Below are 27,469 nucleotides of genomic sequence, written 5' to 3' on the forward strand. Positions count from 1 at the left end.
ACCTTTAAAAGCTGGTGCCCTTGGTTGTTGATGGAATTAACACGGATGGTTGAGACAGGACCTGACCAACTTTTGGGGTAGTGATTCTTCAGCACTTAAGTGTTAGGGAGGTTGTGAGTTCATCATGGGGTTGGTTTCACTCTCTATCCGATTTATGGTTATCTCCAAAGACCTCTGGCTGTGGCGAGCCCCCAACTCCTCCCAGTACTTTTGTGACGCCTAATTAATGTTTTCCTCCCAAAGTACTTTTCCTGTGACTCTTAAAATGTTTATAGATTAAATGCCTTGAAGCAGAGTTCCTTATCTCTCACCCCAGTCAAACAAGGAGTTGCCAAAAGGCAAGCTTTTGGTGCATTTTGGCATAACGCCCCCCCCCCCCCACTCCTCCATCCCCTCTGCCCCTCCCCAAAGAACTGCAATCCCTTTAAAAGTTTTATGGAGTTGAGCAGAGCTAGGAAACAAGTAAAGTACACCTAGATGCTCACGTACAATGTCTGCCATGGATGGTGCAATGCCCAGCGGCAGCCCCCAAGGCCAGGAACGGAGAGGACTGGATAGAGGGGTCAGGGAAAACCAGGGGGAGGAAAGCAAGGTGGAAACAAAGGCAGAGAAGGAAGGGGGCGGGGCGGGGGCGGGGGCGGGGAGGAGCTTCAGAGGGAGGGGCTTCGGTGGGTGGAGCTTCAAGCGGCTACCATCGCGGCCGGCTCCAACTAGTCGGGGTTGGAGGCCGCATGGCTTCTGCTTCCTCCGCTGCGGCCCTTTCGGGCCGCGGGGCCCGGAACCTGTTGCAGTTCCTGCGGCTGGTGGGGCAGCTCAAGGTGAGCGAACGCCGGGAGGACGGTCTGGGGCTCGGATCGCAGCCGTGCGGGGAGAGGCAGGGGCGGGCCTTGGGACAACCAGACTCCCCTCCCCGCCTGGCGCGGCGCCTGCCACTTTCCTCCGTTTTCCCCGCCTCTGGTAGTCGGCAGAGGGAGCCCCTCGAGCTGGATGCGGTCGTGCGTCTGGTTGGGGGCCGAAGGAAGCGAGTCCGAGGAGCTGGCGCGGGGTTGCTGGGGCCCACCCCGGGCTGGCGGGAGTTTGAACCGCGCTGTGCCCTGCGTCGGCCTGGTGCTCGGTCTGGGCCGGCCCAGGAGGCCTTTCGAGAGGTTTCTGAAGGGGAGCCGGCGCGGTGATGTGCGGGTACCTCGGTCCTGGCCCCTGTTTGCCCCGAGTACGTTTGGGGCTCAGCGACCCCACAACTGGGCGAGTGGGAAGAACGGGACCCACTGGTCTTGGAGAATTTAAGTGGAATGCCTAAAACCTGTCACACAACCACAGAAATAACAAGACTTTTTCCTCCTTCCTCCCTCCCTCCCTCTCTTTCTTCCTTCTTCCTTCCGGCGCCTGCTGGCACGTGGAAGTTCCCGGGGCCAGGGGTCGAACCCACGCCACAGGAGCTTTTTTTTTCGTTTATTTTTAAGCAGAGGATTTTAAGTAGTACACACTAGAGTTACATCACAGGGGTCCTCACCACCCCCCACGTCCCACCACAGCCAGTTAATGATTTTGCCGAACTTCTCCAAGTTCAAAGCGTTTTGTTTCATGCTACTATTACTATAGCTTACAAAATTCTTTAGAAATATAAACTCCTGAGGAGAAAATACAGTCTCACAGGATCATTTTGGGAGCTGAGCGAAAGGAAGCGTCATGACTGGCGGTAGCAGTTAGAAATACCTTATTCTTTCTGCTTCAGAATTTGGAAGTCTGTCACTTGTTCAAAATCTGAGCTTTCACTGCAGTGTTTTCTACTTGTGTCCAATGGTTGTCTGAAGCAAAACTTAACCAATTCTTGTAGTTTGAAAAAATAAGATATACTTTACAGTTTTGTTTTTATGTCTAAGGACTTGTGTATATTCTGTACTTCAGTGCATCCCTAACACAAAATAACTCAACTGTTGGACTTCTGTGTTATACTTGTGAATTATTCTTTCTTCTCTCTCTCTTTATCATTCTCTGACTTCACTGGTTTGTTTAATTCCAGATGTTAATCATTTAGGTCAGTTAAGCATGTTTTGATATGTGCTGAAACCATGACCCTGCCTCTGTGCCCTAGTCCCTGGACTTCTACTGAAGAGCATGGCAGGTGGTTAAAATACCAATTTTTATAAATTTCTTTCTGTTTTTATCAGAGGGTCCCACGGACTGGCTGGGTATACAGAAATGTCCAGAAGCCAGAGAGTGTATCAGATCACATGTACAGGATGGCAGTTATGGCTCTGGTGACCAAAGATGAACATCTTAACAAAGACCGGTAAGCTGTGAACTTTGGTGCTGTTAGGGTCTGTGAGTATGCATGACTCTTCATGACTGAGACCTGTGTCCAATGTCCAGTTTTTGTAGGCTAGTTTATATGTTTAAAAAAAAAATTATTTGAGTCAAACCACAAATGATACAGTTTCAAGATGTAGGAAGGGGAGCTTTATGCTGATTGCTTCATTTGCTGTAAACTGCACTCTGTATTTTCTCTTGGCAAGTGAAAGCCTGCCTTGGTCTCAAGGAAACATAAGTGTGATATAAGGGTTTCCTGGGCCTTGAAGGTAAGTGTCTTATATCTAAAAGAGTATTTGTACACTATATACTTTTTTTTCCCTTTCTTTCTTTCTTTCAGGGCCATACCCGTGGCATGTGGATGTTCCCAGGTTAGGGGTCCAATCAGAGCTACAGCTGCTGGCCTACACCACAGGCATAGCCACACAGGATCCAAGCCGCATCTGTGACTTACATCACAGCTCATGGCAACACTGGATCCTTTACCCACTGAGCGAGGTCAAGGGATTGAACCTGCAACCTCATGGTTCCTAGTCAGATTCATTTCTGCTGCATCACGGTGGGAACTCCATACGCTATATACTTTTATCCAGCCCCTTTTTGAAGAGTAGCACTTCTTTGTGAATTGACTTTGGAGTGGCATGTACAGGAAAGAGCTGAGAAAGAGATAGCCTCTTCCCCTTCATTCAGTCAACACGTGGTTAAAATGCTTTTTTGAGCATTGGTCAAAGTTTCCTGGCAATACAATATAAGATAGTAAATAAAACCCAGATTTATACAGGCCCAGAGTGGCTTCTACACAAAGCACACAATAAAGTATGTTAGAAAGTTACTCTAACAGGAGTGGTCACCTCTTCTTGGGTGATCTTGGTGGGGGTGGGGGGCAGAATCTGAGGTAACCTCTAAAGCGTTCATCAGGTAGCGAAGTAGAAGGCACAGCATTTAAAGAGAAGGGTATAGAAACCAAAGTTCTGATGGTAGGAAAGTAAAGGTATACTTTGAAAATGGTAAGTAAATCAATTTGGTTGCAGCAAAGGTTCACTGAGGCATTTCAGGGTCCTGTTATTCTATAGATGGTGTAGAACTTAGAAGATTTTTTTTGTAAATAGTATAAGATGAACATGGTGTCAGGTGCAGATGAACTTAAGGATAATCTGAGATTTGAACTAGATTAGAGAGCAAGTGCAGACAGGGCCACGTATGCAGAGGCTATGAGGCCTTGTTCTCCCGTGGAGATAGGGGGACATAACGGTGGCCCTCTAGGGCATTTATCTCTTGAGCTGCTTTTATTATTTTGATGATGTTGATCCTAATCACTAAACATTATCACTAATAAATATAGTCATTTGTTGAATAACCAACATGTTTCCAGGAAGATAAATTATCCAATTTAATTTTCACACCAAACTTAAGAAGTGCTATTACCTTTTTTTTATAGATGATAAAACGAAGGCTGCAAAACTTAGCATTTAAAAAAATTAACTCGGCAAAAGTCACACAGCTAATAGATGTTGGTTGCTGGATTTGAACTCAGATCTGTCCAACTCAACTCATTTCTCTATAAAGGGCCTCATTTTGACATCTAATTGGTGGAATGATTGTTTTTGAATTTTGTATCAGTAAGTAAATGCTATAACCAGATCACCACCTGGCTTTTTAATCTAAAGTTCTCAACCTTTTAAAGTGATGTTTGAGAAGCCACCTATCTTAAAAAAAAAAATTCATGCTAACAACTTCCCTTGTGCTCTCATGAATTGGCTGAATATTAACTAGCAGTTTTGATTCAGAACTGTTGGAGGCTGACATAATATAATTACTTTAGAAAATACTGCATTAAAATACTCTGTGAGTCTGGAGAGAGAAAACTGTATTTTGTGACTTCAAAATAGTATAGAGAAGGAATCTGTAGTGAATATAATTCTGTGTAATTATTCACTATTTCTTGCCTGGTCAGATGTGTACGCCTAGCCCTCGTTCATGATATGGCAGAATGCATCGTTGGGGACATAGCACCTGCAGATAACATCCCCAAAGAAGAAAAACATAGGCGAGAAGAGGTCAGTGTTGACTATTGACTCCACAAAAGACCACCAGAAAAAACCTTTGCTGAAACAAAACTAAGTTTATCAGACTTAGTGCAGTCAGGGAGAGTACCTCCTTGGCAGAGTCTTAGTGGTGCCTCAGAGGGAAGATTAGGGGAGGGTGTTTATAGATTTTTAGGGCCTGGGCTGGAGGATGTTTGGATGGATCTTACAAGAAAGGATACTGCCTTACAAGATGGGATTGCACAGAGCGTAGGACATAATAGCTTTGGGTTGCTAGTGCTGGTGAAGAGTAAGCTGTTAGTGCTTACTCTATTTTGGATGGTTTACAATCTTATCTTCCAGAAGTAAGGATTTCTTGGAATAAGCAGTGAATTGGCTTTTGCTTGTTCTAAGCCTTGTTGAACACAGGATCAGGACATTATGTTGCCTTCAGTTCATGGAGGGGCAAAGAGAGACCTGAACACGGGACACTGATAGTATGGCTTTCATTAGAACAATGGAACTAGCTGGAACTCGAAGGACTGCTCCATGCTAATTAAGCTTTTTAGAGAGAAGCTCTATAAACCCCAAGAAAAAATCATTATTATAATAATGTTGTAAATTTTAAATTAAGTTTTAATTTAGTATTTAAGAGTAAAGAAAAAATTTTTATTATTAAGAAATAACATAAATAAAATGTTGTTGATGTGGAGTCTAAACCTGGAGCCCAGGAACTTAGAGGAAGACGTATTGGAAGCAGAGACTGGAAAATCCAGGGAGGCTTTTTTTTTTTTTTTTTTAAATGCTGAATGGCTGGTTCCCGGTTCAGGGATTGCTGCAAGCTGCTTTTATTGTAGGCCAGAGAGATTGCTCCTAAATGTTTAAATCAACAGATCCTTCAGCAAGATGGTTTAACAGAGTAGGTAGGCATTAATAGCTGTTCTCGGAGCTGGGGCTAGAGCTCAGCAGCCAACAGCATTTTTGCTCCCCCAGAGGCAAGAAGATCCACAAGGAATCTCAGTCTAGGCACCAACACACCCTAAATATGGGAATAGAGGAGACAGCGTAAGGAGTGTGTTCTTCCTGTAAGCGCAGGTCCAGAACACGAGAGCATCCTGACAGTCTGTAAAAAGGGAGGAGCTAAGGAAACGTTTCTCTATGGGAGTCTGGATTGTGGTAAATAAAGAATCCCTAGGTTGACTGGCACTATTAATACAAAAAGGAACCAATTAGCTCAAGATACTGAGCTGCAGAAAGGAATTAGCCCCGAACCAGAGGGTGTTGACTAATGACATTTGACAGGGGAAAAGAGGAGGAAAAGACTCCTCAATTACAGAGCACATTTCAGAACGTATGATGGTATCATTCAAGGGTAAGTCTAGACATTGTGGAGGAAAAATCACACCCCCAAGTATCAGAGGGTGATCGATGACACGCCGAGGAAGAAGACACACAGCCCCATGCAGGCACACAACGAATGTGAGGTCCACCCCAGAGAGAAGCAGTTCATAACCTTCTGAAGGGAAGATGGTCTATAGGAAGGATCTCCTTTCTGTCGTGACAGACACTGAGTCCTGGCTAGTGACGCCCCCTGGAGGAGCATGAAGGGAACCACACTCAGAATGCTGCATCTTCTTGGACGCTTAGCTTATCCTGTGGATATGTCAATAATGCAGAGCCTTCCCGGCCTTATTAAACCTCCCGGCTGCTGCCCACTCCTGAGCCACAGGAGAATAAATAGCATCTTCAGAAGGGACAGGGGAAACATAAAGAACCGCAAGCTCTTGGACAAGAAACCAAAGGTTGGGGAGCACTGGTCCTTCATTGCCTCTTCCTGCTGCTAGTTGGAATTCAGGAACAGAGAGAAAGATCTGGGAGGTGAACAATTCTTTATGCAGATGGTGTTTTTGCACAAGATTTGGATGTCTGAACCATGCCTTAAGATAATTAAATGAGAGGTTCTTGGCTCCTTGAGGTGGAATGCACATAATGAGAACCAGGAAGTATCATTTGCCCCAAGGCTAGCCAGCTGCATCTGGAAGGCTTTAAACTGGAGTGGGAGGGAGGGAAAATACTTGAACCTGGAAGGCTGATTGTCCTGGAGGAGACTAGGTACTAAGATGAAAGGGAGAATCTGGGTGTACAAGAACAAATTTGAGGGGCCAAAAGTAATACTTGTAGTCTGACTTTATATATATATAGGTATGTATGTTCCTGAGGGTTGAAGTTGCCAAAGAGCTAGAGGTTAAAAGAAAGAGATTATTATAGGGGGTGAACATGGTAAAATGGAGAAAGTGAAAAATACAGTGAACATTTTATAAAGTGCTTATTCTGTGCCAGATTGTGAGCACTTTTTATATGTTAACTCTTTAATCCTCACGATAAGCCTTTCAGGTAGGTACCACTTAGCCCCATTTTACAGATGAAAAACTGAAGGAGAGAGAGGTGAAGTAACTTACTCAGGTTCCAGAGCAGTAAATAAATGGTAAGGAGGGTTTCAAATCCCATCTGAATCTATATTGTCATCAACTATCACACTGCCCAGCCTCACCAATGATGTGGGAATTATGAAGACTGCTTTCTGGGCACTTGTCACAAAACTGACACTGACATTTGCTGAAAGCTTCATTCTGCTCAGAACTTCAGGCTCATTCTGGACATGCTTTGCTAACAGGAAGAGGCTAGGAAATTACCACTCTAAAGCTGTGTGTGAACAGGGACAGGGCTGACCATCAGGAAGGGAAAGTTTAGCGTCTTCAGCCATGTATCCTAGATGTTAGCAAAGTCGATTTCAGAGGGCTCATTAAAAAAGGTAGGCATCATTCTGTGGCATATGCTGCCAGACAAGGAATAACAACCAAGGGGTCTCAAAATGCAGTTCTCATTATATAATAACAAATGACATCAATGAGTTTAGATCCAGAATATCATTCTCAGTTTCAGGAGGGGAGCAAAAACATTTGTTTGTTGGTTATGTTTTGTTTTTTTAAAGGACATGGTGATTTTAGTCAATAGGAAGCTTATTAATAAGTCAGTATTCATATGTGGGTTCCAAAAAACACTTCAGCCCTGAGCTGCATTTATAGAAATAGAACATTTAGCATGATGGAAGCTCTGATTCCACTGTGTTCTGCCTGGGTCAGACCACACATCAATCGCTGTATTCAGTTCTGGCTGCATTGCTTTAAAGGAAATAAAGTAATCCCTTGTCAAAGCAGGACTTTTATATTCGTATTCTAAAAGTTTAGATTTTGACATGTCTCCCTGCATATGTTATTCAGTTCATTCTTTTCAAACAGAAGCAATGGGAACACTTGTGTTTCTGGAATAATATAGAGAAAAGTGATGTATTTAGAAAGACATTTTTAATTCTTGAAAATGCACCGTACTTTCTCAAGTATTTTGTTGAGATTTATGAAAAAGAAACAAAGGAGAATGCAGATACAAAATACCCTAAATCTCATTCCACTAAGAGTTGTTTGATGCTGGAAGCCATTCAAGATGGTGATGGCACTTACGAGAGCACATCTTTGACCCTGGCCAGGATGGTTTGCTCTGGAAGTGGTTGTATCCTGTTACATTTTTTTTCCTCCCTGTAATAAATAATTATAAATGCAAATATTCATTTTTATTTTTATTACTTTTTCCCATCTTGCCACTTGAGTTTATGTAAGACCTTTGCCACTTTTATATAAATAACCACTTTGCCGGAGTGATTCTTAAAACCATATTATTTTCAAGGAGCATAGGCTCTGGTTAGAAGAACTGGAGCAGATTAAGAGGCATGGGATGAGGATGGTGAAGGAATTGGAAGCCATTGCAGAGCAGGTTGAAGACCTCATGCACACCCCAACCCCGCAAAATGTGATATTTCAGGATACCGAAGCAGCATCGAAATGAAGGAAGAGGTGGAAACGAGAGGGGCTTCTGGGACTTTGGAGAGTAGAAATATGAACCAAACCTCCTCCATGCCCTTACTCACTCATCTCCGCTTTTCTGTGGGTCTTGGCTCTCGTAGGCCCCATTTGTGGCTCCTCTGACTCAGCCTCCTCTGGGCACATCATGCAGAGGGTCCCCGAGTGGCTGCTTTGAGTTACATGACTATCCCTTAGACCAGTCGCTGGCTGCAGAGATTCTGGCCCAGCTGGTCAATGCCCACCTGTTTGGCATTATGTTTTTGTGAGGGAGGGAGGAAGGCCGGAGAGGTGGGGTTCGGTATGGTGGAGGGACCACAGGGATGATTTTCAGCTTGATGTAACAACGTCCTTTCTATCCGTGTGCCCGACACCCATGTGGGCAGCCTCTTGAGGTGCTAGGTTCCCACCACAGGACGTGCGTGTGGAAGGAGGACAAGCAGTGCTCAGTGATGCTGCTGGAGGGTTTGGATACTACACGAGTGGTTTGGCTCATCATGCCTCTTTTCAGCCCTGTGAATCTGCGAGCTGACTGAATGCCACCTTGTAATTTCTTTTATGTTAATGACAATGGCTGCCCATTTGTGTAGTGCTTTACATTTTGCAGTAAAAACGTATTAATAGAAAATGAACAAATGCTATACAAAAAAATGTCCTTGAGCTGTGCAATTCAGTGTACTTTCCTATTCTCCCCACTCAGGTTTGTTTTGAACTCCAGTATGCTTATCATTGAAATTCACATGGCCATCTTGCAATTCATCCACAAGATGTAAAATCCTTGGCCTCACTTCCGATGTTTCTATCATGGTCTCATACCCTCCTATTTGTCCTTTTTTGTGTCTGGTGTGCTGCAGGTCACAAAATAAGTGCATATGAATAAATATACTTATTTATTTGATGTATACCACTGCCTTTCTTGTAAGCCTAAATATTTTCCAATGTTCTGCTGCCCCTTTGGGAGTTACGTGTAAGAGTTTGAATCCATTATTTGGTATCTTTAGATGAGTTGTTAACTTAGGTCATTGTGAACATGATTAAAAGAATGATTTGATATTTCAGGAAGCTATGAAGCAGCTAACCCAGCTCCTTCCAGAGGATCTGAGAAAGGAGCTCTACGAACTTTGGGAAGTAAGTATATTGGATGGTTTGCTCTTTATTGTAACTGAATATAAATGGCTCGTCAGTGTTTTAGTTGATTTAGATGTCTTAACAAGCTGTCTCTAACTTGCCTTCTGGGCTGTATCTGTTTCTCACTCTCCAGCTGCTGTAGGAATTTCTCAGAGCTAATAAGAAATTTTTCTTCCCTCCAGTATCCCCATTTCCCTCATCATCATGATGCCTGTATAGATACCGACTCACAGTCGCTGGATTTCCTGATGCATTGCTCGCATCCCCCACCCTGCTGCACTCACACCCTCTTATCCGCCTCTGGTCCTGGTAGTTCAGAACTGGGTTCCCACCTCACCACTTCCTGCCAGTGACCTTGGGCTCATTCCCCTCCCTGAGTTGGTTGCCCGTCTGTGAAACCGCTCAAGGTTGTTAGGGCTGAGTGTGGTCTAGGGGAAGTGCTGCCATGAAGCCCAGCACAGAGGTGGGCCCTGTCAGTGCTGGCCCCTCCCCAGTGCTGCTGGCAGCAAGGCCTGCCTGGCAGGGTGGCTGCAGGGAAAGGGCTGAAAGAGCACGGAAAGCCCTGGCACCCCCATCACTCCACCTTCTCGTGCTGGTTTCCATGTCTGAAGGGAGAGCAGCAGCAGATGAACCTAACAGAGCCCTCTTGCTTCGCTCCCCTACTGCTTACTCTGGACTAGCCCTGCCTCCCACTCTCACTTTTCACTCTCCTCCAAGGCCCTGCTCCCTCTTGTCTTCAGAGCTAAAACTAAAAAATGCTGAAACCTGTAACAGTTCCAGCTCAGGATATAAGATGAGAGATTGTGGACCTTTAATATTTGTCAAATAATTGTGATAATTAAATCTGGCAAAGTGTGGTGTCTAAGCAGAGCCTGGCCCAGGTGGTATCTGTTATTGGATGTAAAAGATTTTCTTCAGGAGAAAGAATCCCTGGTTCCAAAGTCTGTACTTGCCAGTGAAGTGTTGAAACACTGTGAATTGGGGAATAATGGGAGTGGGTTGGGTTGCAGTTTTAAAAAGAAAAAAACTGGGAGTTCCCGTCGTGGCGCAGTGGTTAACGAATCCAACTAGGAACCATAAGGTTTCGGGTTTAATCCCTGGCCTTGCTCAGTGGGTTAACAATCTGACGTTGCCGTGAGCTGTGGTGTAGGTCACAGACGCAGTTCGGATCTTGCATTGCTATGGCTCTGGCACAGGCCGGTGGCAACAGCTCCGATTCAATCCCTAGCCTGGGAACCTCCATATGACGTGGGAGCAGCCCTAGAAAAGGCAAAAAGACCCCCCCCCCCCAAAAAAAGAAAAAATCATTAAAATTTATTTGCTTGAAAAAAAAAAGAAAACTACTGTCCCCTGCACTTAAAACACTAATCCCGTGTGTTACCTCCTAAGGAGGAAAGACACTTATAATTTGAAAACATTTTATGAGAATTTGTACCCTGTGCCTCCTACTTATGTAAACATGGTGGCAGTTTACCTACTGAATTATTTTCTTAGTTACCCGTTAACAACTGGCTGATAAAGTTTACTGCAGTTTCCTTTGAATTACTATGGTATTTTCCAAATGAAAACACAACAGTCACTTAGAAAGACTTTGGATGTAGAAAAATATAAAACACAGACATGAAATGACTTGACACATCCCAAGCAGACAACAGTTTTATGATCTTGTTAAAGTCACTGGTTGAATTCTAAGCTTGTTTAAGAAGATCTCAGCACTGCACACAGTGGCCACCCTGGGGTGTGGCTGTGCTCCTTTAAAATTGTTCCTGACAGGCCAACCAGCAGCTTGAGAGAAGAGGGCAGTGGGCTAATATAATATGCTGGATCGTTGGCACTGTGGGATGTGTCTGATGGGTGTAGAGGAGAAAAATCATGAGCTTTTTTAACCTTCTGGCATGAACCTCATCTTGGCATGCTGTGAAAGGCTCAAGGAACTCTGTTTTGTTTTTCTATTAAGCGTCAGAGGGGAAAAATGAGGACCATATGAATAAGCAGCAATACATTTTTCAGACAGGACTATGAAATTTGTTCATAGAAATATTATCCATGGATTTTAAACTCTCCTTAGTCAGTTGCACACCCCTGTGAGTGAAGTAGCTACTTCTGGGTCCGTAGGGGGAGATGAGGAGGGACTGCAGAGGTGCAGACTGAGCACAGATTCATGTCCATGTTTATTCTCAAGAGAAGTGTGTGTGCGCGTGTGTGCGCGTGTGTGCACACACGCATGCGCGCGCACACATGCACATATACTAATGGGTGTGTGTACATTTAAGCTTATTGGGGGAATCACTAAACTAAAGAAAGAAAATGTATATCTGTAACATCTAATATTTTGTGAAGAGGGTTTTTGGACATTAGAATTGTCCCTACTTTCTTTGATCATTTCTCCCCATCCCATACTTACTAAAACCTGTTATTTCAAATATAATTAACACTCTTGTATGTTATATATGAAAGCTGTTAAGAGAGTAAATCCTGAGGATCTTTTCATCTCAAGGAAAAAAAATTATTTTTTCTATTTCTTTAAATTTGTATCTGGTATGGATGATGTTCACTAAACTTCTTATGGTGATCATTTCATGATGTATGTCAGAGAAATCATTATGCTGCACACCTTAGACTCATACAGTGCTGTCTGTCAATTATATCTCAGTAAAACTGGAGGGAAACAACCCTGTTATTTTCAAGAGCTAAGGTATCACTCTCTTTCTATACACAAAACATGTTTTTCACAGCCTACAGAATCTTGTGACAAAAAAGCCCAGCTCTAGGTGGTGTCTGAGAAGAAGATAATGTTCTCTCTCTCTCTGATATGGGTTGAGTTTTGTCCCCCTAAAGTTCAGGTGTAGGATTTTTACAGAGGTAATGAAATGAGTTCAAATGAGTCATTAGGGTGGGTCCTAGTCCAGTATAACTGCTCTCCTTATAAAAAGGGGAATTTGGATGTAGAGACACATGTGTTGGAAGAATGCCCCATGAGCATGAAAAAGGCCTTCTTTGAGCCCAGGACAGAGGCCCCTGGGCAGTTCCTTTCCTCATAGCCCTCAGAAGGAACCAACCCTGCCAGCACCTTGATTTCCAGTTCCCAGCCTCCAGAACTAGAGGGCAGTAAATTTCTGTCGCTTAAGCCACCAGTTTGTGCTTCTTTTGACGTTAGCCTTAGAAACCTAATTCTCTCTCTTTTCCTCGCTTTCTGATACTATTCAGTGGCTACTTTATTATAGTCTTACATATTTTCTCATTGTCTCTATAGTCTGTCTTTTTGGCTCTTTGTCCTTTTTGTATGGTTAAAACTGAAAACCTATTTCTGACTCCCTTATTTTATGGCTAAGACTGCGGGCTAAAGAGCTTGGCCTCGCCCAAGGTCTCTTAGCTAGTGGATGACAAAGCCAGGCCACAAGCCTGCCTCTTCATTCAACGTTTTCTTTATGTCATTATGCTCCATGTTAATTAATTGAACAAGCATTTATAGTTCTGTTCATGGTACTGTGTCAGTTACTGATTAGTAGTAGGAAGAAACTCCTCATTTCTGGGGGCTACAGTAACAAATAACTGCTAGCTTGGCTGGCTTAAAACAATAGAAAATGTGTTGTTTCACATTTTCTGGAGGCGACAGTCCAGATCAAGGAGCTGGCAGGGCCATGCTCCCTGAAGGCTCTAACAGGAGGCCCTTTCCTTCCCTCTCCCAGCTTCTGCTGGATTCCTCTTCTAGCCCTGACATCCTTGCCTCATAGACAGGTTGCTCCCGGCTCTGCCTCCATAGGCAGCTGGTGTTCTCCCTCCGTCTGTATCTGTGCCCAGGTTTCCCTCTTGTAAGGATACCAGTCATTGGATTAGGGTCCATCCTAATCCATTGTGACTTTGTCTTAATTTGATTACATCTGCAAAGATCCGATTTCCAAATAAGGTTACATTCATAGGTTACAGGTAGACATGAATTTTGTGGGACTACTATTCAATAGAGGACACAGACTCTCATATTAACTTTAACATTTTTTAAATTCCGTATCAGTACATTGGCTTCTGATTTACAGGGTTCAAATATTGGCTCCTCTGTTTACTAGCTTTGTAGTCTTGGGCAACTTACTGAACCTCTCTGTGTCTCAATGGCCTCATCTATAAAATGGCGTTAATAATAATATACCTGTTTTATAGGGTTGAATGGTAATTAAATTAATATATGTAAAGCAGTTAGAATATTGTCTGACACAAAGTACGCTCTGTTTTTTTCTGTCTCTAGTCCATATGTTCTGATTTTGATTTAAGAAAATAGGGTCCTTCTGTACCAAGGGAACTCAGAATAATATTAGTTACATAGAAAATGCCAGTTGATTGGTTTCTGAAATGTTAATCACTGCTATTCACCACTATAAATAGCTCTCAGCACAGAGGGTCACGTCTAGTGAAAGCAATTAAATACCCTTGACTATAATTTATCTTTTGCCATAGAAGTATGAAACCTAATTTCAGCAAATCAGGAGAAAACATTTTCTTTTTTTTTTTTTTGCTCAAGTTTTCACAGGAGGATGTCCACCCTACCCCCTGCATTTCACTTTAAGGAAATATCCCTTTGAATCCCAAGGCAGAGCAGCAGCTGCTCCTGTCTCCCGCCAAATGCCTGGCACACCTGCCTGCCCTGGATTGTTTCCCAGCCTACAGTTGAAGATACAGTTGGGTTAACAAGTGCCCCTTAAAAATGTCTCCCTCTTCTCTCCTTTGAAGTACAGGAGCATATTTTGGTGGGGAATTCGATGTATGCAACTTGAAGGTCCTGGGTCCCAGAGGGAGAGTCACTAGGAGGTAGGAAAGTGGAACATGCAAAAGATAAACTTCGAATGTGTCAACACTTTAGTCTGGGCCAACCAAGGGAGAGGGAGGAAACCTTCAACCTTCCTCTCCTCTCCACTCTTCTCCCTTCAGACTCTGTTTTCTCCTCTCTCTTCCCTTCAGACCTAGAACTTGTGTTTCTTTCCTGCTTGAAATCCTTATCCCTCTGCTGCTCTGGAAACCCTAGTCTGAGCTGCATCTAATAAAAACCAAGAAACCTTCAGTGATTCACGTCACATCACCCTGCCGAGAAAGCATGACAGTTCATTATCGGAGCACATCTGGGGTGGAATTACAAATGAGCCTTTGCAGGGAAATTAGTTGGGAACACTTTGGTCTTAATAGAAGAATGGCTGTATATTGTATTAATTGGGGCTTGTGGTTCTGTGACAGGTGTCATGCTCTAAGAAGCAGACTGCCTAAAGCTTCCTCTTTTAGGTCTGCACTGAGGAGGGAGGGACCAGTGGGAAGAAGGTAAAAAAGCTGCCCCATCTACCGTCCGCTGCCTTTGCTGCCTCCCCACCACCAGCACACGTGCATACAAGTTGCATGAAGAATCCCCAGACCCTGGCTGTATCCTCAAGGGTCAAAATCCAGGAGGACTTGATTACTTCTCTCTATTTGGAAAGTAAGGACAGAGATTTCCAGTGTAGAGTGGTAACGAAAATTAAATGAGCAAGCTAGAAATTCACTTCAAAAGGAAAAGGAAACTGGACATTTAATGGAGAGGGAGATAATTTGAGAAGCATAAGATGGAATGTTAGCTTGAAGCTTAAAAGACAGACACCACTTGGGGGATTATATAGTAGTAATGATCCTAGGTTCCCGTTGTGTCTCAGCCACTAGTATCTGTGAACCCAACTAGTATCTGTGAGGGTGCAGGTTTGATTCCTGGCCCTGCTCAGTGGGCTAAGGATCTGGTGTTGCCATGAGCTGTGGTGTAGGTTGCAGACATGGCTCGAATCCTGCATTGCTGTGGCTGTGGTACAGGGTGGAAGCTGCAGCTCCAATTCAACCCCTAGCCTGGGAACTTCCATATGCCACAAGTATAGCCATAAAAAGCAAAAAAAAAAAAAAAAAGAATGATCCTGAAGACAAGTTACAAAAGGAGGAAGAATGCTTGGCAGCATCCATGTGAACAAATGAGACTTTGCAGGCGTGGGTGGAACCCACAGACCTGGGAGCATGGCCTTCCCACGTGGAATGCAGGTATACGCTGTGGAGTTGCCAGTGAAGTGTCTGTGACGGGGCTGGCTGTATACAGTGGAGAAATGAGGCCAGTACAGAATGTGCCTTTAACTGTGACTCCAATTTCAGGTACCAGAAGCAGAATTTTCCTGGAATAACCTGTCATGCAGCCCTAACCATGCTGCTTCAATTGTCCCTTTACTTAGGAATATGAGACCCAATCTAGTGCAGAAGCCAGATATGTGAAGCAGCTGGACCAATGTGAGATGATTCTTCAGGCGTCTGAATATGAAGACCTTGAGAACAAACCCGGGCGACTGCAGGACTTCTACGATTCCACGACGGGTACGCAGTACTCTTTTCAGTCAGCGTCACTTTCGTTTTGCTTAATCACACCCAGTGAAATGACCAGCATTACCTCAGTGATGCTAACTCTTCCACCCCTTTCATATGGAGCACCTAAGAGGAAAACGGGATTTATGGTGTGAGGCGACCTAGGGCGTGGGGGCATTACCACCCTGGAGTCTGAGGGCCAGGTTCATGTCATACATACTAGCTGTGCGCCCCGGGCAGTCTCCTGGCCTTCCTGTGTCCTCTGAAAAATGGAAATCATAACTCCCTACTTAAGTCATTGGTTGGTTTTGAGATTCAAGAGAGATACGTATGGGAAAGCGCATGGTGCATTATAATCTGTAAGTGCTTCATACATGTGAGGTCATATATGGTAGAGGTAGAAATAGAAATTTAAAAAGAGATAACTCTTTAGAGTTCTCCCATGGCTCAGTGGGTTAAGGATCCAGCGTTGTCACTGCTGGATCCTTAACCAGTGTCTCAGGTCACTGCTATGGCACAGGTTTAATCCCTGGCCTGAGTACTTCCAAAGGCGTCAGGCGTGGCCACATCACCCATCATTATAGCCCTTCAGAGCACAGCCCTGCAGTCAGACTGCTTGGGTTTGGATCCTGGCTCAGCCACATACAAATTACAGAACCTCCAATAAATTACTTAACCTGGCTCTGGGCCTTTGTTTCCTTATTTTTAAATCAGGGATAATTACAGGATCTACTTTATAGGGTTATTCGAGGACATGGGAGTGCTGGCATGAAGCCTTAGGCCCCTTCATTTTGAAACAGTTTCTCGGGTGAGGAGCCCATGTGCTGCACTGTGACAGCAGACATTCATGTTGCTCCCTCTCTTCCTGGGGAGCTCTTCAGGCGCAGTTCAGCCTCCATTTCTCTAGGAGTACTGGTAGAGGCGGCCTTTTTGGGACCTCTCAGGACCCTCATGTGACCTCACCAGGTAGAGGAAAGTCCCAGCTCCATAATATGCTCTCAAATGTGATTTGCATTGTAATGAAGTTGATTCGATTTTCCTTCTCTCTTTTCCTTTGCCTGAGACAAGGCCATCGTTATTTCTGTATTGGACTCTTGTCATAACCACCTAATCTAATCTGCCAGGCTCACCGGTTCATCCCGCATGTCTCAGTGTTTTCCTCCTTTGCGTATGTAGGGATCATCATATCTTTGTTTTTCAGATGTTTGTGGCTTTCCTCTTCTTTAAAAATAAAATCTTGACACCTTTTAAGTGGTCTAAACAGCTTGCAATCTAGGGTCACTCAACTCTGGTTTTCTTTCCTAATCCTCCCTGTCCGAACCAAGTATTACCTTCTTTTGGTCAGTCTGCCCATGGTCTAGAGCTTGCCTTGGTGTTGTTATAGTCCGACTTGCATCTCCGTAGTGATGTTCCTCGTTGGGTTTCTTTCCACACCCCTGTTTGCTCCCTCCACCCTATAATAAGCTATTTGAGGGCAAAGACCAGTTTTGTCTCACCTGTCCTTCACATAAGTGATGCTCAAATGGTTCTTACCATTTCTTGCCCTCTTTTGGACCAGAGTGGTAATGGTATTTGACTTTGGTTAAATAAAATAACCTAAACCAGAGGGTAGCCAACCATAGCCCATGGACCAAATTGGCCTGTTGCTTGTTTGTGTACAGTTTTATTGAAATAGTCACACTCTTTATGTATTGTCTATACTGCTTTCATGCTATAGCAGCAGAGGTAAGTAGTTAGTAACAAAGACCAAATAGTTCACGAAAGCTAAAATATTTATTCTCTGACTCTTTTAACTATTACATTTAGAATGGATAAGTAATGAGGTCCTGCTGAAGTAGCACAGGGAAACATACCCAGTTTCTTGGGATAGACCATGACGGAAGATAGTATGAGAAAGGGAATGGGTCACTTTGCTGTACAGCAGAAATTGGCACGTTACGAATCAACTGTAATTTAAAAAAGAAAAAAAAAAAGGTTTCTCACTGTCTTGTAAGCAATGATTGTGTTCCCAGACAGCACATTTCATCAGTAAGGTAACAAACACACAAGTCATGTTTATGCAGTGCTTTGCATTTTAACATTTTATCTTCTATTTTGATACATTCACAATGAAAAATAGAAAATGAAACATGAGACTACTAGTAGAAGGGGAAAATGTGGGAGTTGAAAAGTTTGTCTAGTATAAATCCACACTTTATTGAGGAAGAAACTTGAGTCTAGAAAGAGGGTGACATGCCCACACAAATTTTTCACTTGCCCTTTCCATTCTGGTGCACTGCTTCTCATTAAATACACCTATATATACATATGTACATTCTTTTTTATATTCATTTCCGTCATGGTCTATTCCAGGCACTTGGATATAGTTCCATGTGCTATACAGCAGGACCTTGTTGTTTGACTGAGTTACTTTGCTGTACAGCAGAAACTGGCACAAAATTGTAAGTCAACTTACTCTTTAATAGAAAAGTAATTTAAAAAATATTAAATATGAACAATGTGTAACTGATGGAAGAAATGGTTTCTTACCATTTCTCGCCCTGGTTTGCACCAGGGTGGTAGTGGTAGAAAATGTAAGAAGTAGTCAGATTCTGGTGTGCTTTTCAGTACGGAGTCAACAGGGTTTGGGGGCGGGGGTTATAAGAGGAGTCCAAGAATTTTGGACCGTCCACTAGACAGGAAAGATGGGGGAAGAAAACAGGGGCCCCAGCAGCCCAGGGAAGAAAGTGTTTCAAGAGGGCGTAAGTAGCCATCAGATGTAACACCATGGAGCTGACCTGTGTCCTCAGGAAGAGCAGTTTGGTGGAATGGTGGTAATAGTTTGACTGTGTGATCTTACACAGTGGGGCAGGGGGTGGCCTGGAAGCAACATGGAGCATGGAGGATAGGCCCCAGGCAGGGTGGGAAGGGCTGTGAGAGAGAGAACAACAGCCACTGCGGGAAGGGCGGCAGGGAAGCTTGTGTCCTTAGGACAAGCCAGGTGTCAGGGCTAGAAAATGAAGGAAACTTCTGAGAAGAGACTGAGCACACGCAAGCAATGGAGTAGAGTTAAATGTGGAATGAACAGTAAGCAATAAAAGGAGCTGACAAGAGAAGAAGCAATGGGAGCTTCACACTCCGAGTGTGCATATAGCACAGCAGGAGAGCTCTGAGCTTGGTTGTTGCCCTGGGCAGATATCCGGGGAGGGCCGAGGAGCAGGGAAGAGGGCACAGATTAGGGGGTGCAGTGTAGATGTTTGCATTCTCATTTGCACCAGGGAGAGCCTAGACCTCCTGTTCTTCCTGCTCATCTTTTGTATGTAGATGCTTTGTTCCCCTCAATTAACTGCAGATTCAGAATGGACAGAGGTTATTTTCAGTTTTCTGGCCTCTGTCCTCCCTGAGTTTCCCTGGAGTTCCTGGTAGAGCTATTCAGAAGCTGCCTGGTGAGGTTTCCCCCAGCTCTGCCTGCATATCTGTCCTTTGCCTGGTTCTCATCCTTATGCCCAGGAGCATGTGGGGTGATGAAGAATCAGCTCCAAGTGGTCCCCTTTCCAGGACCTGCAGTGGTATCTTCTGTGTTAGAGTGAAGTTTGGGTCAGATCACAGAACCAGCCCTGGCAAGCCCCAGGATCAGACTGGAGACATCGATGTCATTATCCTTTCCTCCATCTTCTTGTCTTGAAGGAAAATTCAGTCACCCAGAGATAGTCCAGCTTGTTTCTGAACTTGAGGAAGAACGAAACGCTAACATAGCTGCTGCCGCCCCCGCCGCTGCCAGTAAACCAAGCTCCTGAGATGTTCTCTACATTGCTGCGCTCCTGTTACAAACGTTTTAGTTTTCCGTTTCATGGTATTGTGTTTTGCCACTGTTGGTCTCTTGATTTCCCCAGATGTACGTCTGTTTATTTTCAATTGCCTGGACTCCAGCAAGAAATGTTATACATACCACTGGGGCAATAGAAAAAGCTACAGAACAGGATGTGGGCATGAAAGTCCCATGGATGAAGACTTGGAGGGTGGAGGGCTTTTATGAACTAAATAAATACATTTTAAAACCCTTAAACTTTGGAATATATATTGGAGATGTTAAGTCATCTTATTCTGAGTTAATAATCTCTGTCCCTGAAGGCCAGATTCATTGAGCAATAGAAAATTTTATTATGATTGCTTTTAAGAAGATTCCTCAGCTGGCTTAGTGATAAGGAGCCAGGACAAACAAACGCATTCTCCTGTTAGATGAAATGATGCCTTATTCAAATTCTGTAGCCAGATTTTAAATATCCCTTTGATTTGCTTTAGGCCCCCAATCATAGACTTGTAAACCTGCTAACTGGTTCTGCCCCTTTCCTTGATCTTTTTTGTCATTTGGGAATATAAATCTGGGCATGCAGTTTCAAATGGCATTTGTCTTCCTCTGTTTTTCCATGGCTGATTGAAAACCTTCAGGCCTTGGAGTTTCCATCATGGCTCAGTGGTTAACGAATCCGACTAGGAACCATGAGGTTGCGGGTTCAGTCCCTGGCCTTGCTCAGTGGGTTGAGGATCCGGCATTGCCATGAGCTGTGGTGTAGGTTGCAAACTCGGCTCGGATCCCGCGTTGCTGTGGCTCTGGTGTAGGCTGACGGCTACAGCTCCAATTGAACCCCTAGCCTGGGAATCTCCATGTGCTGTAGATGCAGTCCTAGGGAAAAAACAAAACAAAACAAACAAACAAAAAACCTTCAGGCCTTGATTATAAGACTATTTATCACCAGGTGAGAACTATATAATAAGAGTTTTGGAGTTCCCGTCATGGCTCAGTGGTTAACGAATCCGACTAGGAACCATGAGGTTGCGGGTTCAGTCCCTGGCCTTGCTCAGTGGGTTGAGGATCCGGCATTGCCATGAGCTGTGGTGTAGGTTGCAGACGTGGCTCGGATCCCGCGTTGCTGTGGCTCTGGCGTAGGCTGACGGCTACAGCTCCAATTGAACCCCTAGCCTGGGAATCTCCATGTGCCGCGGGAGTGGCCCTAGAAAAGGCAAAAAGACCAAAAAAAAAAAAAGTTTTTACTGGGCTACTGCACCTTATGGAGAGAATACATCGAACCTGATTCTTCCCCTCATTTCCCTTTCATAGGATAAGTAATCTGCCTGCTTGCCTTTAAATGATGCCCAGCCACTGAATGGTGAGGAAAGGAAGGCCACCCATGCAAACCTGCTCTGTAGTTTGGTGGGAGCATGATGCCTGTCCCTTTAATTCAAATGTCACTTTCCATTTGAAGAAGGCCTTTCAGGCTGGCATGGTGAGAATTCTAGGCAGCGTTTCTTTGGAAACTTTGCAGTATCCATGGATACCCAATCTGCCGGAAGCAAGGTGCATGATCTCTTCAGCAGCAACACACACATGTACATTGAGCTGATCTGCACTGAAAAAGAGCAGTGCTGCTCTGCACCGAAATGCTGTTGCATCATAGCAACAGTATGGGAAAATCATAAATGGCTGACAGTCAAAGTCTGGTTATTGTTGAAGACATGGTTAGGAGGAAAACAGAACTACATCCTATCAGTATTTTGGAGTTTTGTTTTTTTCGTAGCATGAAAACATGCATAGAAAATAGTCCCAGATAAAGTTTAAGTATTTATAACCAGAAGATTTTTGGTGGCCCTGCAGTTTTATTTGGGATGTTTGCCTGCTGTAATTTTCATAAAGCCATTCAGAGACTTTGGAAGTCCTTACTGGGTCAGAGTTAATACTAGTTACAATCATTATCTCAGTCTCACATTGCCTACCAAGCGAGGGTTCACACTCAATCCTAGACCTTCCTTACTGAGGTAATATATTTTAAAACAGAAAATGTCATGGTATTATAAAATATCCTTTAATAAGGACAAAATGAAGAGCAATAGAAGATAGCTATTCATCAGCCAATGTCTACACATGTTGAAGCATTATCACTTTACTGGGGTTTTTTTTTAGTAAGAAAGTTGTGCTACTTGTCTGAATTGGTCTTCTGAATAACACACCCTAGAACTATGATACAAAGTAAATAATTATTCTTGGGTTGAACTGTGGTTTACAAACTGGCTCCTCTACACAGAGGGCAAAGGAGAGACTGAAGAAGAGGCCGACCACTCCAGATTGGTAGGTGGCAGGCTTATAAACAAGGGAACTTCCACATAATGAGGCTTATCTTGGGCTACCATAAATCAGGATCTCTGCATCCACCTGCCAGAATCTTAAGTTTATATGGAGTCCTTAACTGGCTTCAATCCATCATATGTACTGCCCAGATGGTTTTGAGACAGGCTGGGACCTGGACCTTTGGCTGCAGTGCTTACACCTGGACAAATGTCTCCTCCAGCAGCAGAACACAAAAGGAAGGATAAGATTCTAAGAATAACTCTGTACATGCACAGCTGGGGCAAATTATGAACAAGAAGATACAAAAAGACCAAAAACCCAACTGCCAGTTCTGAGGTGCTGGAGCAAAAGCACGGTACTGTGCACGATCCCTGCACACAGCATCACTGAGGAGGTAGGCAGACCACTTAGGCTACCCCTCTAGCCCACCCCATGGATTCACCCTATCCACACCCCATTTAAGGGACAAGGTTGCCTCCCCTCCTCACCCCAGGAAGTGAGCAAGGGAAACTGTTACTTGTTTTTGTTTTGGGTTTAGGGTGTGTTTTTTGATTTTCCTTTTTTTTTCCTTTTTTTTCTTTTTGCCACACCTGTGGCATGTGGAAGTTCCCAGACCAGGGAACAAACCTGCACTGCAGTGACAATGCCAAATCCTTATTGCAAGAGAACTCCAGGAACCTGTTACTTGTTTTTCCTCCCTCCTGCTGCAGTATGAATCCCAATAAAGCCATGCCTAAATTTCTTGTCTGGCTTCTTAATTTCTGTGAAGCAGTCCAAGAACCCTGGATGGTAACAGTCTCAACCATCACTGTCTCAGGACTGCATTCCTGAAACAACTAGTGCAAGAATGGCAGGTGGAACAGACATTCCAAGGACGGATGGGGGTGAGAAGCCTACAATTGCCTGGGCCCAGCTCTCTGGTCAACTGGTGGTCACATCCTCTCAATGACCTCCTCCAACACAAACTCAAGGTAAAAAAGGAATTCCTTGCCACATTGTAATGAGGAAGGGACCACTCCACCATCAAGAGGAAGTAGTGGATGGCAGGGCTACAGGGGGCACCTCAGGCCTGGTTTTCTCTGGCCTGTTCCTGGAGCTGACCTGGGGAGGGTGGTGCCTCTCCCCAAAACAATTCCTTGTTTTATCTTTGTTTGTGGACTGCCATTCTCCTAGCTGTTACATAATTCTCAGTGCTCTTGTATTTGAAAAATATTAATTCTAACAGAATGTCCAACCTATTTATCTCAAAGTCTTGTAATAGCTGCTCTGGGATAAATGACTGACGAAGTGCCTTGGGAAAAAGCAGCCACTGGACCCAGCATTTTTATTTAAGTAATTTGCCAATCTTTATAGTCAAGTAAGATCAGGGATGATTTCTGTGGGAGACTTAAGGTTATGTTCTTTGTGATCTGCTTTGATAGACACTCTTTACGGTATAAACTGAAAGTCGAGTAGAAAGGTAGAAGGAAGAATTTTATAATTCTTAAATAAAGATGATCAAAGTAACCATACGATTTGGCCAAAGATAATAGTCTGAAATTAGATTTGAACACCAGAACAGGTTTGAAGAAGTGCTTTTTTCATTTCAGATTTAAATCACTTTAACCTTATCACCATCTTCCTTTATTGCACCCACCCACACTCCATTTTGACAAAAAGTGAGAGCGGAGGGTTGAGGTTACGGTTCACAAGCATATACACCATTTTACAGTGAAGTTCTACACCGTTCAAGCTGACAGGTAATTTTGGAACAGTACAGTGGCAGCATTGCTGCTTAGATTCTCAGTGTTTTCTTCACGTTGACCACTGTGACTGGCATGGCTTCTCAGGACCATCCATAGTCATGCACACTATGGAATAGTTTGTTCTGTTTTATATGGTTCAAGAGCAGGGGTATTAAGTAAATGCATAATTTAGGGAAAGATACAGATGGCTCTGCTGACATGACTTAACAGTAGTCACAGTCTATGAGACTGGAATTTAAGACATAGATAGCACAGGGAACTATACGAATCTCCTGGGATAGACATGATGGAAGATAGTATAAGAAAGGGGATATATATATAGATACATATATGTATTCTATGTATAGATACACACGCATATATGACTAAGTCACTTTGCTATACAGCAGAAATTGGCACGGCATTGTAAATCAACTATACTTTAATAAAAATATGTGAAAACAATAAAGTGAAAAAAATTTCCATCAGAGCAACAGGATTTAAAAGGATGATAAATGGTTAAATTACAGAATGGCTTACTTTTTAAAAATACTAGTTTATTTTGTAATCACAATTCACATTGGAATTTTCAATTATAGAGATGCATTTTTGATCTCATGCATGTTGTGGTATCATTTTGTACACATGATGCTGACCTGACCTGAAGTCATTTTGATTTGTTAGTAAAAGGTTATGTCTATTGTATGCAAATACTGTTTAATACTTGTGGAACCTTTAAACTACTGCATGTGAACTGAGCCCAGATGGACAAAAATAGGGCAATTCAGCAGCCAGTCAAGTTGGGATACACTGGCCCATGCAAAGTCAGGAAGACGTGGCAGCTCCTCAGTAATAAGATGAGACCTACAAACAACTGATTTAATTATTTTACTGAGGATGTGGCTTCTTCGCACCCATCTCAAAACAAAATGAGAAAAGACGACTCAGGTCATGACTATTATATCAATCCCAGATCACAGGGAATAATTTTTAAAAATCTTTCAATTAATAGAGGTGATGTGAGGAGTTCCCATCGTGGCTCAGCGGTTAACGAATCCAACTAGGAACCACGAGGTTGTGGGTTCGATCCCTGGTCTCACTCAGTGGGTTAAGGATCCAGCGTTGCCATGAGCTGTGGTGTAGGTCACAGACACGACTCAGATCCCGCGTTGCTGTGGCTCTGGTGTAGGCCAGTGGCTACAGCTCCAATTAGACCCCTAGCCTGGGAACCTCCATACACCGCAGGAGCGGCCCTAGAAAAGGCAAAAAAAAAAAAAAAGAGGTGATGTTAATATGGTTTTAACAAAACTGAAGAAATTAGAATTTTTGAAGAATAGTTTAAAATAAAAAGGTAAACTAGATCTTTATTTTAGCTTTGAGGCATTAGCACTAATTTACTTTGTTTTTCTATCCAGTTTTAATACTGTGTTTTCAGATTGTAAAGCTAAGATTGTTATGTGCAGATATGGGTTGCTGAATGAAGATATTGGTTATAGCACTATAACTGCATTTTCTTTTTTTTCTCTTTTTTTTGTCTTTTTAGGGCCACACCCATGGCACATGGAGGTTCGACCACAGGCTAGGGGTCGAATAGGAGCTACAGCTGCTGGCCCGTGCCACTGGATCCTTAACTCACTGAGCGAGGCCAGGGATCGAACCTGTGTCCTCATGGATACTAGTCGGGGTCATTAACCACTGAGCCACAATGAGAACTCTTTGCATTTTCTAATACAATACAGCGTGCTGAATGCAGTCAAAAAGGTGGCAGTGAGTTTATAAAAGATGACCAGGCAACTGCAGATTGGCAGAGACATGAGGACAAACAGCAGCAGTGGGTGAGCAACGCAGTCACAAGCCAGCTGGAGGGGGTTTGGCTTCAACCAGCAGGCTAGAAGTGTAGGTGAGGGATCATGCCACTGCTCCCACTGGCAGGGCTTCTTTGTCCACTCTTGTGAACTCTGGTTCAAGTTTACAGCACCATACCTTTTGCTCCTTTTTTTTTTTTTTTTTTTTTTTTGCCTTTTCTAGGGCCGCTCCTGCAGCATATGGAGGTTCTCAGGCTAGGGGTCGAATTGGAGCTACAGCTGCCAGCCTACTCCAGAGCCACAGCAATGGGGGATCTGAGCCGTGTCTGTGACCTACACTACAGATCATGGCAACGCTGGATCCTTAACCCACTGAGCAAGGCCAGGGATCGAACCCGAAACCTCATGGTTCCTAGTCGGATTCGTTAACCACTGAGCCATGACGGGAACTCCTTGCTCCTAAGATTTGAGACCTCAGTGATTACCTGGCCCTGAACCAGTTTGATTTTCAATTAGGTGGATGCTTCACTAATTTGAATAGAATTTTTTAGGTTGGCTTTATTTCATTATGTCACAGATACCTGCTTCTATGTAATTAGTTAAATATGAACAATGAACATACTAACAATATATATTATACATAGTATAGATAGTATATTATTACTTATATATAATTATACACTATGCGTTATTACTATATACATTTAAATGTATAGTTATATAGTATATGTATTATTACTACATACATTTAAATTGTGATTTTTTTAGTTGGGAGGTCTATTCTGTGTGCATTTAAATAATGTAGATACATCCTGTAGAAGAAAAGAGAAGTGTATGATGTGGAGGTAAATAGTTAATGCAGAAATCTGCTAGTTTTATATGACGCTGTTGTCATTCATGAAAGCAATTTGCAAACTGGAAAGGAGACTGCTTCTCCCATTTTCTAGCAATTCCTTTTCAGCTATCCCTTGTCTGCCTTCTCAGTAGTTATCTGAGTTCACTACTACTCTAGGTAGGTTAGAGAGAATCTTAGAGGAGATTGTTTTAGCATCCTAAGGAAGATGAGGTTATAATGACTTACATATCCTCTCCTTCACCAAATTAGCAGTAGAAGTTGATTTAAAATAGCATTTGCAGAATCATAGCTACTACCTTTTAAGGCCATCAACAGGTCTGACACAAATGTAAAGAAATTAAGAACTCAGTCATCATTAAAATTAATTATTTTAATTGCTTAAATAAACATATAGAATTAAAGTAGATGAGGGAGATCACAAGCATTTTCATGAAATTTGCGGTGTCATCCCATTCATTGCTGGAGATGGTCAGAAAGCCCATCCAGTGGACAGAACGGAAAGGGGGCGCTCAGTCAGCTTTCAAAGACATGCACTTCGGACAGGAGGCCAAGCAAAAATCAAAGCAAATAATTAATAGCAGCTTGTTCGGAAAGTATGTTGAATTACACAAAACAATGGCCATGACCGGCTGTGTACCCGCTGACATCAAGACAATTTTAAAAAGATGACGATCTATGAATACTTAAGTGTGACTGTCAAGTGGTCCATCATCAACACAAATACAATGGAAATTACTTAATTAGACTTTGAGGAGAAGCCATTTGAAAAACAAGGTCAAGGCCTGGGTGGGTGGGATTTTGGTCTTCAGGTCTGGATGCGCAGGGAGGTTGGGGGTGCAGCAGGGCGGCAGGGAGGGTTCCTGGAGGCGGCTAGAGGCTGCCGGGGTCGGGGCGGCTCTAGCACTGCAGCTCCTCCTCCTCCGCGCGCCGGGGGCCGCCGGCCGAGCTCTGCGCGCTGGCGTGGGCGGTGGAGCTGAGCACCTCCTCAAAGCTGCCTCCACCGTGGTTCGTTCCGCCTACTTTCGTCTGCAATGGGCAGAGACGCAAATAGGCAGTTAGCTCGTTACTTCTGTAATCTCTTTATAAGATGAATTACTTTCAAATTCAGAAACTCTTTTTTGAGAGGGGAGGCAAAAGGGAAGTAAAGGTTGTGAAGTTAGTTTCCTTTGGCAGAGGGCTAGGATGTCATTCATATTTGGGTTCTGGGATTGGATTCGAAACTTAAATTTTGTACCACTTCAGCAACGCTCGCTTTATGTC

At 43.5% G+C, this 27,469-nt stretch overlaps 2 protein-coding genes across 7 annotated transcripts in view; one reads left to right on the plus strand and one right to left on the minus strand.

Annotated features, from left to right (window-relative positions):
* Positions 1-668: 668 nt before the first annotated feature.
* On the plus strand, positions 669-19,766 carry HDDC2 (HD domain containing 2). The gene is made up of 6 exons (XM_047759374.1): positions 669-818; positions 2,169-2,290; positions 4,262-4,364; positions 9,305-9,373; positions 15,595-15,733; positions 19,388-19,766. Exons 1-6 carry the CDS (start codon positions 732-734, stop codon positions 19,495-19,497), a joined length of 630 nt encoding a protein of 209 aa, XP_047615330.1. The 5' UTR covers positions 669-731; the 3' UTR covers positions 19,498-19,766.
* A 6,798-nt stretch (positions 19,767-26,564) lies between these two features.
* TPD52L1 (TPD52 like 1) overlaps positions 26,565-27,469 on the minus strand; it is a 96,124-nt gene continuing 95,219 nt past the window's right edge. For 5 of the 6 annotated variants that reach the window (XM_047759384.1, XM_047759381.1, XM_047759383.1 and 2 more), the window contains one exon: positions 26,565-27,235. In XM_047759384.1, the coding sequence (XP_047615340.1) occupies positions 27,107-27,235 (129 nt within the window). In that variant the 3' untranslated portion in view covers positions 26,565-27,106. The remainder of the gene's footprint in view (positions 27,236-27,469) is intronic. The other variant, XM_047759385.1, reaches the window with a different exon arrangement.

The sequence above is a fragment of the Phacochoerus africanus genome, chromosome 2, assembly GCF_016906955.1.
Source record: "Phacochoerus africanus isolate WHEZ1 chromosome 2, ROS_Pafr_v1, whole genome shotgun sequence".
NCBI lineage: Eukaryota > Metazoa > Chordata > Mammalia > Artiodactyla > Suidae > Phacochoerus > Phacochoerus africanus.

Bases quoted from the DNA above. Each gene is read 5' to 3' on its own strand.
- HDDC2 (XM_047759374.1), top strand. From the start codon at position 732: ATGGCTTCTGCTTCCTCCGCTGCGGCCCTTTCGGGCCGCGGGGCCCGG. The intron at 2,291-4,261 runs GTAAGCTGTGAA...TTGCCTGGTCAG, and splicing joins GAACATCTTAACAAAGACCG to ATGTGTACGCCTAGCCCTCG. The intron at 15,734-19,387 runs GTACGCAGTACT...CTTGTCTTGAAG, and splicing joins CTTCTACGATTCCACGACGG to GAAAATTCAGTCACCCAGAG.